The sequence below is a fragment of the Oncorhynchus kisutch genome, linkage group LG2, assembly GCF_002021735.2.
Source record: "Oncorhynchus kisutch isolate 150728-3 linkage group LG2, Okis_V2, whole genome shotgun sequence".
Taxonomy (NCBI): domain Eukaryota; kingdom Metazoa; phylum Chordata; class Actinopteri; order Salmoniformes; family Salmonidae; genus Oncorhynchus; species Oncorhynchus kisutch.
Genome location: NC_034175.2, coordinates 14,804,240 through 14,821,185, shown reverse-complemented (window position 1 = coordinate 14,821,185; position 16,946 = coordinate 14,804,240). Strand labels below are relative to the sequence as shown.

At 42.3% G+C, this 16,946-nt stretch overlaps 1 protein-coding gene across 8 annotated transcripts in view; it reads right to left on the bottom strand.

The window, feature by feature from the left end:
* LOC109901897 (protein cordon-bleu) overlaps positions 1 to 16,946 on the bottom strand; it is a 73,993-nt gene that overhangs the window by 25,696 nt on the left and 31,351 nt on the right. For 4 of the 8 annotated variants that reach the window (XM_031788371.1, XM_020497905.2, XM_031788377.1 and 1 more), the window contains exons 3-8: positions 14,866 to 15,076; positions 12,767 to 12,995; positions 11,805 to 11,849; positions 11,141 to 11,229; positions 10,597 to 10,674; positions 6,238 to 6,411 (exon numbers count right to left, since the gene is read on the bottom strand). In XM_031788371.1, the coding sequence (XP_031644231.1) occupies positions 6,238 to 6,411; positions 10,597 to 10,674; positions 11,141 to 11,229; positions 11,805 to 11,849; positions 12,767 to 12,995; positions 14,866 to 15,076 (826 nt within the window). The remainder of the gene's footprint in view (positions 1 to 6,237; positions 6,412 to 10,596; positions 10,675 to 11,140; positions 11,230 to 11,804; positions 11,850 to 12,766; positions 12,996 to 14,865; positions 15,077 to 16,946) is intronic. The other 4 variants (XM_031788397.1, XM_020497909.2, XM_031788394.1 and 1 more) reach the window with 3 other exon arrangements.

Sequence of the window (16,946 nt, the reverse complement as noted above, 5' to 3'; positions counted from 1 at the left end):
AAGGCGAGGTCAGTACAGGTGCATCAGAGCAGGGACCGAGAGACTGAAAAAGAGCTTCTATCTCAAGGCCATCAGACTGTTAAACAGCCACCACTAACATTGAGTGGCTGCTGCCAACACACTGACGCAACTCCAGCCACTTTAATAATGGGAATTGATGTAAAATATATCACTAGTCACTTTAAACAATGCTACTTAATATAATGTTTACATACCCTATATTATTCATCTCATATGTATATGTATATGTATATACTGTACGCTATATCATCTACTGCATCTTTATGTAATACTGGACCCTTACTGCTGCTCGATCATCCTATTTTTCAAACTTAATTGAGGAAAATAAGAACAATCCGAAATTCCTTTTTGATACTGTCGCAAAGCTAACTAAAAAGCAGCATTCCCCAAGAGAGGATGACTTTCACTTTAGCAGTGATAAATTCATGAACTTCTTTGAGGAAAAGATTATGATTATTAGAAAGCAAATTACGGACTCCTCTTTAAATCTGCGTATTCCTTCAAAGCTCAGTTGTCCTGAGTCTGCACAACTCTCCCAGGACCTAGGATCAAGAGAGACGCTCAAGTGTTTTAGTAATATATCTCTTGACACAATGATGAAAATAATCATGGCCTCTAAACCTTCAAGCTGCATACTGGACCCTATTCCAACTAAACTACTGAAAGAGCTGCTTCCTGTGCTTGGCCCTCCTATGTTGAACATAATAAACGGCTCTCTATCCACGGATGTGTACCAAACTCACTAAAAGTGGCAGTAATAAAGCCTCTCTTGAAAAAGCCAAACCTTGATCCAGAAAATATTAAAAAACTATCGGCCTATATCGAATCTTCCATTCCTCTCAAAAATTTTAGAAAAGGCTGTTGCGCAGCAACTTACTGCCTTCCTGAAGACAAACAATGTATACGAAATGCTTCAGTCTGGTTTTAGACCCCATCATAGCACTGAGACGGCACTTGTGAAGATGGTAAATTACATTTTAATGGCATCGGACCGAGGCTCTGCATCTGTCCTCGTGCTCCTAGACCTTAGTGCTGCTTTTGATACCATCGAGCACCACATTCTTTTGGAGAGATTGGAAACCCAAATTGGTCTACACGGACAAGTTCTGGCCTGGTTTAGATCTTATCTGTCAGAAAGATATCAGTTTGTCTCTGTGAATGGTTTGTCCTCTGACAAATCAACTGTAAATTTCGGTGTTCCTCAAGGTTCCGTTTTAGGACCACTATTGTTTTCACTATATATTTTACCTCTTGGGGATGTTATTCGAAAACATAATGTTAACTTTCACTGCTATGCGGATGACACACAGCTGTACATTTCAATGAAACATGGTGAAGCCCCAAAATTGCCCTTGCTATAAGCATGTGTTTCAGACATAAGGAAGTGGATGGCTGCAAACTTTCTACTTTTAAACTCGGGCAAAACAGAGATGCTTGTTCTAGGTCCCAAGAAACAAAGAGATCTTCTGTTGAATCTGACAATTAATCTTAATGGTTGTACAGTCGTCTCAAATAAAACTGTGAAGGACCTCGGCATTACTCTGGACCCTGATCTCTCTTTTGAAGAACATATCAAGACCATTTCAAGGACTGCTTTTTTCCATCTACGTAACATTGCAAAAATCAGAAACTTTCTGTCCAAAAATGTGTCACTTCTAGGTTAGACTACTGCAATGCTTTACTTTCCGGCTACCCGGATAAAGCACTAAATAAACTTCAGTTGGTGCTAAATACGGCTGCTAGAATCCTGACTAGAACCCCAAAAAATTATCATATTACTCCAGTGCTAGCCTCTCTACACTGGCTTCCTGTCAAAGCAAGGGCTGATTTCAAGGTTTTACTGCTAACCTACAAAGCATTACATGGGCATTACATGGGCTTGCTCCTACCTCTCTCTCTGATTTGGTCCTGCCGTACATACCTACACGTATGCTACGGTCACAAGACACAGGCCTCCTAATTGTCCCTAGAATTTCTAAGCAAACAGCTGGAGGCAGGGCTTTCTCCTATAGAGCTCCATTTTTATGGAACGGTCTGCCTACCCATGTCAGAGACGCAAACTCGGTCTCAAACTTTAAGTCTTTACTGAAGACTCATCTCTTCAGTGGGTCATATGATTGAGTGTAGTCTGGCCCAGGAGTGGGAAGGTGAGCAGAAAGGCTCTGGAGCAACGAACCGCCCTTGCTGTCTCTGCCTGGCCGGTTTCCCTCTTTCCACTGGGATTCTCTGCCTCTAACCCTATTACAGGGGCTGGGGCTCTCTCATGCCGTCCCTGGAAGGGGTGCGTCACCTGAGTGGGTTGATTCACTGATGTGGTCATCCTGTCTGGGTTGGCGCCCCCCCTTGGGTTGTGCCATGGCGGAGATCTTTGTGGGCTATACTCGGCCCTGTCTCAGGATGGTAAGTTGGTGGTTGAAGATATCCCTCTAGTGGTGTGGGGGCTGTGCTTTGGCAAAGTGGGTGGGGTTATATCCTTCCTGTTTGGCCCTGTCCGGGGATGTCCTCGGATGGGTCCACAGTGTCTCCTGACCCCTCCTGTCTCAGCCTCCAGTATTTATGCTGCAGTAGTTTATGTGTCGGGGGGCTAGGGTCAGTTTGTTATATCTGGAGTACTTCTCCTGTCCTATTCGGTGTCCTGTGTGAAACTAAGTGTGCGTTCTATAATTCTCTCCTTCTCTCTCTGAGGACCTGAGCCCTTGGACCATGCCCCAGGATTACCTGACATGATGACTCCTTGCTGTCCCCAGTCCACCTGGCCGTGCTGCTGCTCCAGTTTCAACTGTTCTGCCTTCTTATTATTCGAACATGCTGATCATTTATGAACATTTGAACATCTTGGCCATGTTCTGTTATAATCTCCACCCGGCACAGCCAGAAGAGGACTGGCCACCCCACATAGCCTGGTTCCTCTCTAGGTTTCTTCCTAGGTTTTGGCCTTTCTAGGGAGTTTTTCCTAGCCACCGTGCTTCTACACCTGCATTGCTTGCTGTTTGGGGTTTTAGGCTGAGTTTCTGTACAGCACTTTGAGATATCAGCTGATGTACGAAGGGCTATATAAATAAATTTGATTTGATTTGATTTGAAATTATTCCATTTTTTTTAACAGCAAACTTTTGTCTCGTTTGTTGAACCCTCAACCTCACCTGTGCTCTGACTATGTACAGTAACATTGGCATAAAGAGCCTGTCAAGCTGATTTCATGCCTGTCTGCCTCTGGAAATACGACACCCCACTTATACATATTTGATATTGTGCCAACAAAACACACCTCATCCACTGCTGCATTATTACTGCAATCTCAGAACCAAAACCAGCGTTTACGTTAACAGTCTGTCTGTCACTAGAGACTACTGTTGCATAAGCCTGAGTCTGATGCTACCTTTCCAGCATGCCAAACAGGCTTACACAAGTGTGCCTGCCTGCCTGCCTGCCTGCCTGCCTGCCTGCCTGCCTGCCTGCCTGCCTGCCTGCGTAAAACCTATTACCAAACCCTGAAGCGGACAGCTCAGGATGACAGGCTAGGCCATGTCACAGAAGGCATTCTAAACATGACCTCTTACATGCTGACCACATTGCTCGCGCCACATGTGCAAGCGCTGCAATCATTGCAGCCACAATGTTCACGCGTGTCAATGGGCGTCTGCGTAGCCAGACGCTAAAATAAAACTTGGTTCTATTTGTGACGTGTGATGTGCCTCAAGTCCCGCCTCTCCCATCTCATTGGTTTTTAGGAGCATATGTGTGGGTGATTAAAAAATGAACTGAGGTCCACACTCCAGGGCAGTTGGTGGTGGTAATGCACATTAAAGTTGGTTGCCAACCGCCATATGAAGTCCAAAAAAGAAGAGGAAGCCTGAAGGAGGAGAGATTACTAGAAACACACTTTTACCCTTTTATCTGTGGATTAATTGTCAGAGTAGAGGACCTTGTGCATTTCAGGTAAAATAACAACCTAATGTTTATATCCCAGGACAAATTAGCTAGCAACAGCAAGCTAGCTAGCTAAATTGGCATCAATGTTTAATGCTTTTCAACCTGTCTCCAAATTAATATAGTTGGTTCAGAGTTTTTGATATTTCAACCTGCGTGTCCTGATCGCGTCCAGTGTGGGTGGACAAAATCAACATGCGCGCAACGTCGCACACGTGCATGTGCCGTATCGTCAACATGTTAGCCTACTCCTGTCCAAATCATAATGTTAGCTAATTGCCTAATAAAGGCTTTAAACACTCCTTCAGCACAACATGTTAGATGTTACATGTTACATGTTAGAGTACCAAATTGCACCATATTCCCTTTGAAGTGCACTATAAAGGGAATAGGGTGCAATTTGGGATGTACACATTTTTTTTTTTTGACCCCAGATGTTATTTTTGACGATATCGTTTTTGACAATATCGCAATATTATTTTTGTGCTAGTTGGATGTACCTGCACCAAATCTCCAGTATTTTCTCCATACCTTGTTCTCCATCTTATTTTAAATTGGAAGCCAATTTGTTTTCAGCTCCTTTATTTCCATGACTGATCAAAACTTGTTTTCTCATGTCTCTCTCTTGTCCCTCTGCAGCAGACATATGGTGAGCATTATATATGGAACAATGATTTGATCTAAAATCAAAGTATTGAATTGCAATACATATACAATCATTAGAGTCGCAATACATATTGTATCGGCACTTAAGCATCGTGATAATATCGTATCGTGAGGTCTCTGGTAATTCCGAGCTTAACATTCTTAGGAAAAAAAGGTTGGTTTTGACTGGGAGAACCCTTTTTGGAACCAAAAGGATTCTACCTGGAACCAAAAAGGGTTCTTCAGAAGGTTCTCCTATGGGTACAGCCAAATAACCCTTTTAGGTTCTACATAGCACCTTTTGCTATATAGAGTGTAGTCATACCGCAGGGGAACAGATTGTCATCACTACAACACTAGCCATCCTACCAGTAGCTCAGGCTCATAGAAAGGAGACCTAAGAGCAGCCATCCCGTCCCTCAGGCACTCTGTCCTCATCTGATCTCTCTGTCCTCGTCTAACCCTCACAAAAGGGTACATCGGGCCCATGTGCCTCAACATGCAGCCAGCCATCTTCCAAACACAACGCTTTGTCTCATCCGTGCTAGCGAGTCACGGCACAGCTAGTGTTGCTTATCTCTGGGTGAACGGACTGATAAAGACGTCATCAGTGTGGTGTTTCTGAACAGTGTCTAATACCCTTTTCAGACATATGGAATGTGGCGCCTTGAAAGCACCTCGGCTACAGCATGTTTGTTTGTCTGTAACGGTACGCTATGGCTTTTTAAATGCCGACACGAAAACCTTCTCAAGATAGCTTCAATGCACCACTGAACAGGCATTTTACTTGTCAATCAAATAATCTCGAGCTGCCTGCATGCAACCTGGCTGCCTGCGTGCAGACCACTCTACCCTAAAAAAGTATGTTAAAGTTCATTAAATACCATGATTTACCAAGACATTTAGTAAAAAGAAAACACATCTAGCTAGCCTACCATAAAAGACCGCATAAAAACAACACAACTGCACATCAATCAGCTGCGTTTATTGTAGTCAGGGAAACAATACTGAACGCTTCTGATGTGGCTCTTCATTTAATTGTCTGAAAGGATATCAATTGTCGCTATAAAAGGGTATAATAACAGACAGAGAAAAAGAGAAAAAAAAGCTGGGAGCCACGACAACATAAACCCAAATTAAATCCTGATTGGAAGAACAGCGTGAGTAGTACACAGAATACTGTGTGGACACCTTATGCTTCTCAACAGGAGTCGGTGTCCAAATGGCACTCTATTCCCTACATAGTGCACTATTTTTAACCAGAGCACTATAGACCCTGGTAAAAAGTAGTACACTATATAGGGAATAGGGTGGCATTTACAATGTAATCCATTTCACAGATTAAGCAGTGTGTTCCTGTTAGTAACGGTCACTATGACCACAACACACAGTTCCAGACAAACCCCATTCGCTCCAACAGGAGGAGAGAAGCCCATTAGAGCCAACAAAACATGGTGAAAAAAAAAACATTTCCCACAAAAACACCACGAGAAGAGAAATAACACTACCACTATTGCTATTAGATCCACAAATAACACAAGGAGATTAAAGGAAATGTTTAGCCAATGTTGCAATAATTGATATAAACACAGGTCACCATGACCTGAAGTGTGTGTGTGTGTGTGTGTGTTGCCCTCTCACCTGGTAGGCCTCCAGTGTGTAGCAGCCCTGGCAGGGTGTGGGGGCCGGGGGGGCCCTCCTCTTCTTAAGCTCTATCCTGGGGGACATCCTGGAGATGTTCATGACGGACTGGGACTGGCCCAGGGTGCTGGGCCGCGCCTCCACACAGGGCACGATGGACACTGTGGACAGGCCCTGGAGGAGGAGGGAGAGAGAGAATATAGAAATACACGCACACGCACATTGGGGACTCCGACTAACAAGGGCCAAGGACTGAATGTAAAATATCTGCAGAGCTTCATCATGGCCTGTTATTGCAGTGGTACATTAAGCTAAAGCAAAACTTAGGGTTGGGTCTGTCTCCAAGAAACAACAGTCTAGTCTGCAAGAGGAGGCTCTCAGATCCCTGCTGAATCAGGATGCTTTGTGACAGTTGTGACAGCTGCAGTCAGCTTTATTACCATTCCGTAGCTACTTCAACTCGCTAATATACCATCTGTCTGTCTGAGAGGGATGCTGCTGAGCAATGGGGGATGATCAAAGAATGATCAAAGGCTTTCCTAAGCATCTGAAACTTAGCCTGGTCCCAGATCTGTTAGCACTGCCTTTCCAACTCCTACTGTCAATGTCGTGCCAAGTGATCATAAAAAGGAGTTGGCAAGACAGCACAAACAGATCTGGGTACAGGCTATCTGAAACGTCCTAAGCTTCTGTATCTTTGTACTGTAGCACAACTAGGAACAAAGATATACATCTATAAACGATAGTGGGGTGGTTTAAAGAAAAGAAAGGAAAGCATATTAGGTCAAAATGACACAGCATTTCAGACCATTCCTGGGCAGAGGATCAAAGTAGTCATGAAAAAAAGTTTAAATGACTAAAACATTAAGTTCTAGTCATTAGAGGTAATCAGTGAACCAAGCACTTCTCACAGTGGGGAGAATGAATGGAAAATGTGCAGGAGGGAGAGAAAAGCACTCAAAAGTTATTCAGACCTGGGCATAAATAGTATTTGTTTTCTTTCAAATATTTATCATAATTTGATTGAGTCTGCCTGGAGTGCCAGGTGGGCAGTGTTTGAACTTTTGGGACTATTTCATTGGTTCCATTACACCAGGCAAACACAATCAAACTATTCTAGTCTACTAAGGAGAGGCAGTGTGGCTTTGAGGGAGATGTTAGTTGCCAAATGCTTGCATATTGCATAAGCTTGGAAAAGCAGACCGAGCTACTATACAGTAATGTTGAGCGAAGAGAAAAATATGTATGTAACAAAAACCTAGCTGGAGTCTTAGAATCCTGCAGTAGATTTACTGCTGCCCCGCTCTAAGAAAACAGAGCCTGGATCAACTAAGTCTACACCATTCATCTTTATGACCTTCACATCCTGTTTAACTTTGATCTTCTCTTATCTTAAGACACGTGCCTCTCCCACCTACTAGATCTTCCTGACTAAATAATATAACATCTAGCAGATGCTTTCATCCAAAGAGACTTACAGTCATGCTTGCATACGTTTTACGTATGGCTGGTCCCAGGAATCAAACCCACTCTCTTGGCATAGCAAGCGCCATGCTCTACCAACTGAGCTACAGAGAACCACATGATTCATACATGGGCATAATTGCATCACAAGGATAGATGCCATGGCATACTCTACACAGTGCATTAGTCAACTTTACTCTATTCCCTTTTGTTGGATGCTGCCTATATATAGGCTACTGTACATATACATGCAAATGTTCCAGTAAATCCAAAGCCTCAATCTTCTGCCGGTTGATTCCATGCCACTAGAGAGAAAGGGCCCGAAATGCATTTTTAGAAATCAGACAGTGTTCAGGGATTCTTGCCCAGCGGCCAACCCTCCTCCCCTGATGAACTTTTCACACTGCGCTAATGTGTTCATGGAGACCTTCTCACATGAAAGTGAGAGTGGCTAAACTGTTAATATTCCAGCTCACAGAGTCCCTCAGTACATCCACGGCATGTTCAATGATGAAAAACCCAATAAAAAACATGAGCTGGCACACACCCAGAAAAATTATTTTGTGTGGAGGTGCTGACTAACGGCGAATAAACTATAAAAATAACTCACACTCCATATATAAACTGGATAAATCACCAACGTTTCGGCATCACTGTGCCTTCTTCAGTGTAATGTCATGAATACTTGAACCAGGTTATGTAGACAAACAGTGCAACCAATGACAATAGTGAGGGGTGTGTCATAATGAATATGTTAATTAAATGAATTGAGTGAAACTGTTAAAAAACAGTAGTTTATGGCATATTAAATATATTAGGTTATTGTTATCATATGCAAACATAATTGAATATTGCACACAATATTAGCATCAACATAAATTATTGTTTAATTCAATTTCGCATATTTAATTGTTTCTGATTTCATTTGTATTTTTTACACGTAATATTTTGGTTCAACCTTAATGCATAATAAGCATCATCATCAACAGCGGGAACATATTAGGTGTATGCTGATAAGCTGTAGAAAGAATATATACAATTATACGACTTGTTCATAAAAGAGAGAATTGTTCATAAGAAGGGCCTGAGATCAAAGTCAATATTCAGACCACGTGGGGTCAATGTTTTTAGATAGGATATCCAGTAAGCTTCCCTTTGTAGTAGTAGGATCTCGATGTTAACTCCTCTCCTTGGTAGAGCAACATGCTCAATGCCTGTGTATTTGAGGGAGGAGTGTGGCTAAACTGTTAATATTCCGGCTCTCTGAGAGTCCCTCAGTACATCCACTGCATGTTCAATTATGAAACACAAACACACGTTCCAAATTTAGGGAGAGACTACGGTAACTTTGAATTGGGATCCGTGCTGTTGCTGTACTCAGCTGTTGGAACGGAATGTATATAACATTAAATCAGTTACAGACCAGAGCCAAAAAAGCTGTGGGTCTTTCTTTGTTATTCAAGTTTGGGAAAAGTTCACCTGAACATCTTTAATTCCATGCTGGAGGCAATCTGAGAGCTAACCACAATGCCTATCACTCATATCCAAGGTGGAAATGCATTTTAAGTGGAGTAGAGACAGATAGAACCGAACATCTATGATGATTTAGAGGCAGCAACACGCCCTTATTGTCCTCTCCAAGGACAAAATGTGAACTGAAATAGTATCATTCTGTACAATATATTTTTTTTTAAACGCCATTTTGTTTTCATTCCTTTAGATCATACACAATGTACACAGTCTTCAACATATCGGTCCATCAGTTTGTCCAATGCAGGACTGTACACTGTATCATAGATGCAATTCTGTTCTACTTCAGTCTGTGTTATGAACAGTCCTCAACAAATCTTTTCATCTGTTCGGCCAATAATGTTATCCACATATCAGAGTAAATGTAGCCAGGTACAGTATGATGATGTAACATAATCACTAAGGACACAGAGGGTGTGTGTGTGCGTGCGCGCCCTGGGGCTTGACTCAAATGAGCAGGAGAGATCCACCAAGGTCTTATGGGAAATCCAATAAAATACCCATATTGATTTGAGGGGTATCCCAGATGGCTGCCTGTAATAGATTCCTCTGTAATTGTATAAAACTGATTAAATTACCTTCCAAACAGATAGCCTGTTCAATGTTTGCTCTAATATAATGTTTTAGCACACATGCACAAAACCTTTCCCAAGAAACCGGCCCTACTGCTACAACTACTATTGTATTACAAATGTACTATTAAATACATTATGTGTGTCACTGAGTAAAGCTGATCAAAGATTAAGCAATAATTCAAGACTGTAATTTATTTCAGGTTGACTTGCTGCAGAAACTTTAAATTCGTCAAGGTACTGTAATTGACTGAGGGGAATCAGAAGACGTGGGATCAGCTTGTCAAGTCTGCCCTCTAGTGGTACATAAGCAGAACAGCTCTCATGAAATCAGCTATATCAAGAGGAGGAGGCACAGGCTGAAAAGTAGGGTTGCAAAATAATGGTCGATTTCCCAAAATTCCTAGGTTTTCCAGAAATCCTAGTTGGAGAGTTCTGGATTTCCTGCTTATTCCCAACTGATTCTTGGAATTGTAGAACCAGGATTTCTGGAAAAACTGGGGGTTTTGGGAATGTTATGGGAATTTTGCAACCCTACTGAAAAGAAAACCAAAGTTGAGCTCATGTGTTTTAATTTTTGTGGGGTATAAAACGCTATCTGTTACAAGGTGGTGGGTTTTGGAACATCTACAAGAGAATAGAACTCAAAAGCATAATTTATCTTCCTGCAAAATGAATGTGATTGCACTTATTGAATGAGATTGGAGTATTGAAAGAAAATATAATGCAAGATGTCAATTACCACACCCAGACATTTCAGGAGGAGGAGGAGAGGAGGGTTAGTAGTACTTACATTGTAGTGTTTTTCAGTATTTTGAGTAATATTATTATCAAGACCATCCATGTCCATAGTAGGTGACTGTTCTTCAGTCTGAAATGGAATGTACATCTAACATGCAATACATCAGAATGCAACTACAATACAAGCATGACATGCAGTTATTTCAGTTATTTGACAGATGATAGCAGTACTCCTACAGCTCTAGGGTTAAAAAACCCTTTCCACAGGGACAGTCAAATCTATAAGACTAATTATTTTTATGGAAAGCCATCATGTTGAGCTCAAGAATAACAGTAGCTATTTAAGTAGAAGATTTAAGTACCAAATTATTCCAATCAAAACCAGAAAAAATATGCTTCCTTTTCCTGCATTTCAACATATAGTAGTAGTAAGTCAGCAGTTTAAAGTCAACTTGATCTGCAGACACACACTCTTAGTGAGTAGCCTATGCATGGTGCCTTGTAGTATTCTCTAGATGGTATTATTGTGCTAAGTTAGCCAAGCCAATGGGCTAAATGTCACTCTGTTGGAACACAAGCGAACTGTGCCGTCTTACCTTTGATTTCCTTCTGTTGAACTTTAAGAATCCGAGCAGGCCTTTCTTCTCGGCCCCACCGACACTTGAGGTGTTGGAACGGAAGTATTCTAACAATGAATGGACAGACAATAGGTTTCAGTTCACTCCGAAATGAAAGGGTTGGCTCACTGAGCTAACAATATAGGCTTTCATTCATGCAGTTCATTCATTAATCAATGGAATGAAATAAACCACAGCTAGAACTATACTACTAAACCACATTACGCAAGCCATGTCCGTTATTAAAAGTTTAACCCATGCATACAACAAAAAGCATTCTCCATAAACACACACTCAAGCCTCTTTCTACAATCAGGCAGTTTCAACAGTAGATGGCACTGCAACTAAACTTTTCCAATATGACAGTTCATCTATTCCTCAACCTCTGAAAATAAATCTAACAAACAGTCATAACACACTGTAAGCCAGAAGGAAAGGGAAATAACATTGACTGTATCTTATATTTGATTTAAGATACGTAAAACAAACAAACAAAACAAGCGAGCTTGTCCTACGAGGAGAAAAGGAACGGCAAAACGGGGTTAATGTGACTGTACAAGTGACTGTTAAGCTACAGGTAATGTCACTACAGCGGACGGGAACAATAAGCAGCATACAGCAGCATACAGACAGTATGCAATACCTGAGTAATTTAGAGCAGGTGCAGAAGCCATTTTAGGTTGACGAACTGGAAATAATCACAGGATTTCAACATTAAGGGCCCGTAACAATGCAGACCATCCTTAACTATAAAAGATTCTCTCTTTATCAAAACTATGCAGCATTTCCGATGTCCTTGGCTATGCAATCCCCCACCCACCCTAACAGAAAAGAGGGAAACAGTGAAACTACAAACACTGACTATGGTGTTTGACAACTGTCTCTAGTTTAACTCGAGCATCAGTACGTCTCACTAGGCTTTGTAGGTAGTGTTCGAATGACTAACCATCTATATTGCCTCTCTAAGGGCAGAGTCATAGGGGGCAGAGTACACACCCTGGAAGGCATGTGCTTATCGAAGCTCATTTAACCAAATATGTAAACACAAGCTCACTTATTATTTATTCTGCAGCGCCACCCTGATAAGATGAACTGGCCCCGACTGAATTACACTCCATGTAAACATTACAGGCACAGATGTAGCTAGCTGCAGTAAGAAAGTAATGCATGTTACTTTGATTCAAAACAATCTCATGTGTGAGTGCTGATTATAGATGCAATCAGAGTTTAAAAGCGTGACAGAAAACAACGGAGAGAGCTCAAATTAAATATACGATTAAACAGGTTGAGAAGAATAAGAGGAACAGTAACAGTTTGTTAACAGAGATAGGTTGGTACAGTTAGCCTGATCTCAGATCTGTTTCTGCTACAATGTCAACTCCTTAACATTACAAACTTGATTTGATCTGGGACCAGGCTAACACTGTAGGTATCATGTGAGGATGTGGAGTAGCCTGGTCCTTGATCTGTTTGTGCTGTCTTGTCAACTCCTATAATCATTGTCGTACCAATGACCATAGGATGACCATAGGAGTTGGCAAGAAATGTGTCACCATTCTACAGGAAGAGGTAGAGGGAGATGTGGGTATAAGGTGGTTTATTTACCAAGAGTCTGGTCCAGTACGTACAGCTCTCTGATGCCTAGCTCACTCAGACACTTGTCCAGCTCCAGCTCATGGTTGCTGACATTGTCCTTCAGTAGCAGAACATGGGACGGGTCAAACTCACACTTCTCACAGATGGCTGGGACCAGGCTCTCCAGGGGCACCAGGGGACTCACCCTCACCACCGCCTTCTGGCTCCTGTGGTAGTTCACCACCAGACGCACCGTTTTCTTTACAGGGAAGACAGAGTGACTTTAGTGCCAATGGATGGATACAGTATTAGAGAGCATTAGAGAACCTCCTAGATTCAAATAGTATTCGTTTGACCTTGAGCTTGTCTGCAATCATGCCGATCTGGCACTTCAGGCAGGCTCAATCAAACGCTCAAAAATATACATTTTGAACCCAGGTCTAAGTCCAGTAATTAAATGGGACTTGAAAGTAAAAGGTCTTAGCAGTACACATCCAATGGGAAAAACTAGCATGGAAAATATTGAGAGAGAGAGAGAGACAAAAGGTGGGTGTCAGACTCGTGGGATAAACCATGATTAACTAAAAACTTCACTCCACCTCACTTAAAAGAGGTTATGCTTTACTTTCAGCTTTTCCCTTAGAATGTAGACATTTGTTGACAGACCTAGGGGAGGGGGGTGGGACTGGGGGTCATTCAAGACTAGCACTTTGAGGTAACTGAGGCTGGGAGCCAAGTCGAGGCCTGACAGAGAGGGCCTGTGTGTGGGCAGCTAATGACTGGTCAGTCCCAGGGTGTTTGGTGTACCCATAGAGAGGGATCATAACAACAGTGCAAGAAGCACTAAGAGGGTTGAGGTGGTTGTTATGAAGAACACAGCTTGCATCCCAAATGGCACACAATTCCCTATATAGTGCACTACTTTTAACAAGGTCCCATAGGGATCTGGTAGTGCACTATAAGTAGTGCACTATATAGGAAGTAGGGTGCCATTTGGGACATACCACAAAGATACTGTTATCACGGAGGCCATGACAGTCACACACCAGTACACAATGTACAGACTTCAAGACTCTCCTTCTGAAAACATCATGTCAACCACTTACCAGTCAAGAGTGTGTAACAATCACAAGCACAACTGTTTTTGTGTGTGGCTCTTTGCTAATACTTTACTGAGGCAACTTATAAAAAGAATCAAAGCATATTTTTAGGCAACAATTTATCAAATGTTAGTGGAATACATAAAAATCCATACATCGAAATCAATAGATTATTATGTATGCTTACTTAAATTTACACCACTCAGTTTCAAAGGGGGGGGTTATACTGTACATGCTTATTACAAGTCATAAAATGCATTACAAGCACATCATAATGCATTATACCGGTTGGTTTTATGTAAAGTGTTACCCACAGTTTTGATGACTCAGAGTGAAAGTGTCAGACTATGGCCATCAGCCAAAGGGAGGTCAAAGGGAGATAGGGGGAGCAGGGCCACCAGGGCCAGTGAGGCCTGAGAGTAGAGTAGAAATAATGCATGGTAACTAAAGGTAAGGCTCTCATGAAAAATTCACATGCTAGGTAAGTAGGTAGGTAGGAGACACTAGAGACAGAGCGAGAAGACACTCAATCAGCCACCGAGAGCCGGTAATACTCCCAATGATTTAGAGACCGGCTCTATAACACCTGCTGCCTACCTTAGCATGAGCCCTTTCGGGGTTTTGAGGCCTTTCCTGCTGCAACGATTTAGTGTCAAAAGGTAAAGAAGGGCGATCGCAATGGTTACATAGAGATTCATACATCACCTTTCCCAGGTGTCAAAGGTTAGGTTCAATGAATGCTGAAAACATCTTATTCATTGTATCCCAAAAACAGTCAACGATACCCACCCGTACACTACAACAACAGCAAAAGGCCCAGACCAGAACAAACTCGTTTCCAATAACTTCATGAAGTGCTACATGCATGTGCATTCATGGAAGACTAAACAGAGGAAAACTATGAATCAGGTCACAATAAAACACAGCTAATTGCTTATTCAATCACAATGCAGCTACATATCCTCAGTAACAAACAAACACACACACACACACACCTCTATATCAGGGTCAGGATCAGTAGGTACTCACCTCTGGCACTTTAGGCGGAGGTTTCCGCACCACTTTGTCCTGCAACACTTTCTCCCTGATGCTTATGGCAACAACGTCCAGGGACCCCAGCAGGCTGTTGGGTTTGAAGGCGAGGGACAGGCCCTCGCTGGACAGCAGCTCCAGGGTGTGATAGGCTGGGTTCAGGTGGTACCGGCTGCACAGATCCACCAACAGGTCCATGAGCGCTTTGCTGCAGAGGCAAATGCAGCACAGGAAGCCAGGCTGAGTCACAGACAGGAAGCCAGGTGGAGGTAGAGTCATAGGCTCGTCAGAGTAGAGTAGAGCGGAGCGGGACAAAGTAGACCATATTCCCTAGTTAGAACACTTCTTTGACCAAGGACCACTACTTTTGACAAGACCGCTATGGGTTCTGGTCAAAAGTAGTGCACTATATAGGGAATAGGGTGCCGTTTGGGATGTGACTTGACTGACAGATAGGGTTACCTCCTTTAGCTGTAATTACACTGGGTGATGCACAGGCAGGCACTCATGCCGCTCGGCTTACAGCATTAGATAAGCCTGCAAATTGGTACATAAAAGGCTGATTTAATGATCTGAACTTAGTGACGTTTTAGAAAGTTGAAAGAATTACAGATAGGAAATCTAGCCTTAGTCAATTGACAATAAATGACCCATCTGATCTACCTATAATATATGTATGCAGGGATGGAAATTAAGCTAGCCTGAGGCTAGTACTTTGCAGATGGGGCTAGTAGAAAATGTGCCAAACTAGCCCATCAGGCAAGTGACATTTTGGATTTCAAATGTCACAAATTTGTCTAGAAGAATGTAACCTGGGCTAGTAAAAATTGCAGTCTACTAGCCCGACTGGCCAGTGTCCCAAATCCTTCACTTGAGAATGTAGAATGTCTTAATAAATCCTGATACAATGTTCTGTTTTTGAGCATCATATGAACTGTCATGTAATACAGAACATCAACTGACGAGGTGTCAAAGGGTAACTGTCAATCCAGGACAGAGAGAAACTCAAGGATGCTTTCTACTGCCTGCTGGGAGAAGACAGCTCATATGACCAAAGTGCTAAAGGGCTGCTCTGAACAACCAACACAAATACCAGGGCAAAGGTTGCTCATCACAAGTCTTACAACTGCATCATAATGCAGTACAAATTAGCTGTAGGATGGGGAGTTACGGTTCATTCGAAAATAACAATGTATTCATTTATACTACAACTTTCTTCTTAGAATAACATATCTAGCTAGCAAATGAGGCTTTGACAAGACACTGGAAACACAACACATTGATCTTTATTCCCTAACATAATGAAAACAGTGTGACAAAACCCTTACACACCATAATGGAGAGGGTGTTGTCTGACTGCTTCCTGCACACATGAACCAGGTGATTACAAGACATTTATGACACCTGGATGAAACTCCCATGGGCTTTATCATGCACTTAGACAGCCACACTGATTTCCCATAAATCAAATGACGGTTACACACACTTCATTTGGATTGTCCAGATTTTTCATCTGTAAATGCTCTACAGATAGTGTGACCATCTGTTGATAAGCAACTGTATGCTAAGGTTAGGGTAAGGTTAAGAATAAGGGTTAAGTTTAGGGTTAAGATAAGGTTTAAGGTCAGTGCTAGAGATGTGATTTGTGCTCAGTAACATGTGAATCTATACTGAACAAAAATATAAATGCAACATGCAAGAATTAAAAATATTTTACTGAGTTACAGTTCATATAAGGAAATGGATGTGGATCAGAAAACCAGTCAGGTCAAGACCCTGGTGAGGATGACGAGCACGCAGATGAGCTTCCCCGAGGCGCTTTCTTACAGTTTGTGCTGAAATTCTTTGTTTGTGCAAACGAAAGGAGCTCCCGAGTGGCGCAGCGGTCTAAGGCTCTGCATCTCAGTGATAGAGGAGTCACTACAGACCCTGGCATGATTCCAGGCTGTATCACAACTGGCCATGATTGGGAGTCTCATAGGGCGGCACACAATTGGCCCAGCGTCGTCCGGGTTAGGGTTTGGCCGGGGTAGGCCTTCATTGTAAATAAGAATTTGTTCTTAACTGACTTGCCTAGT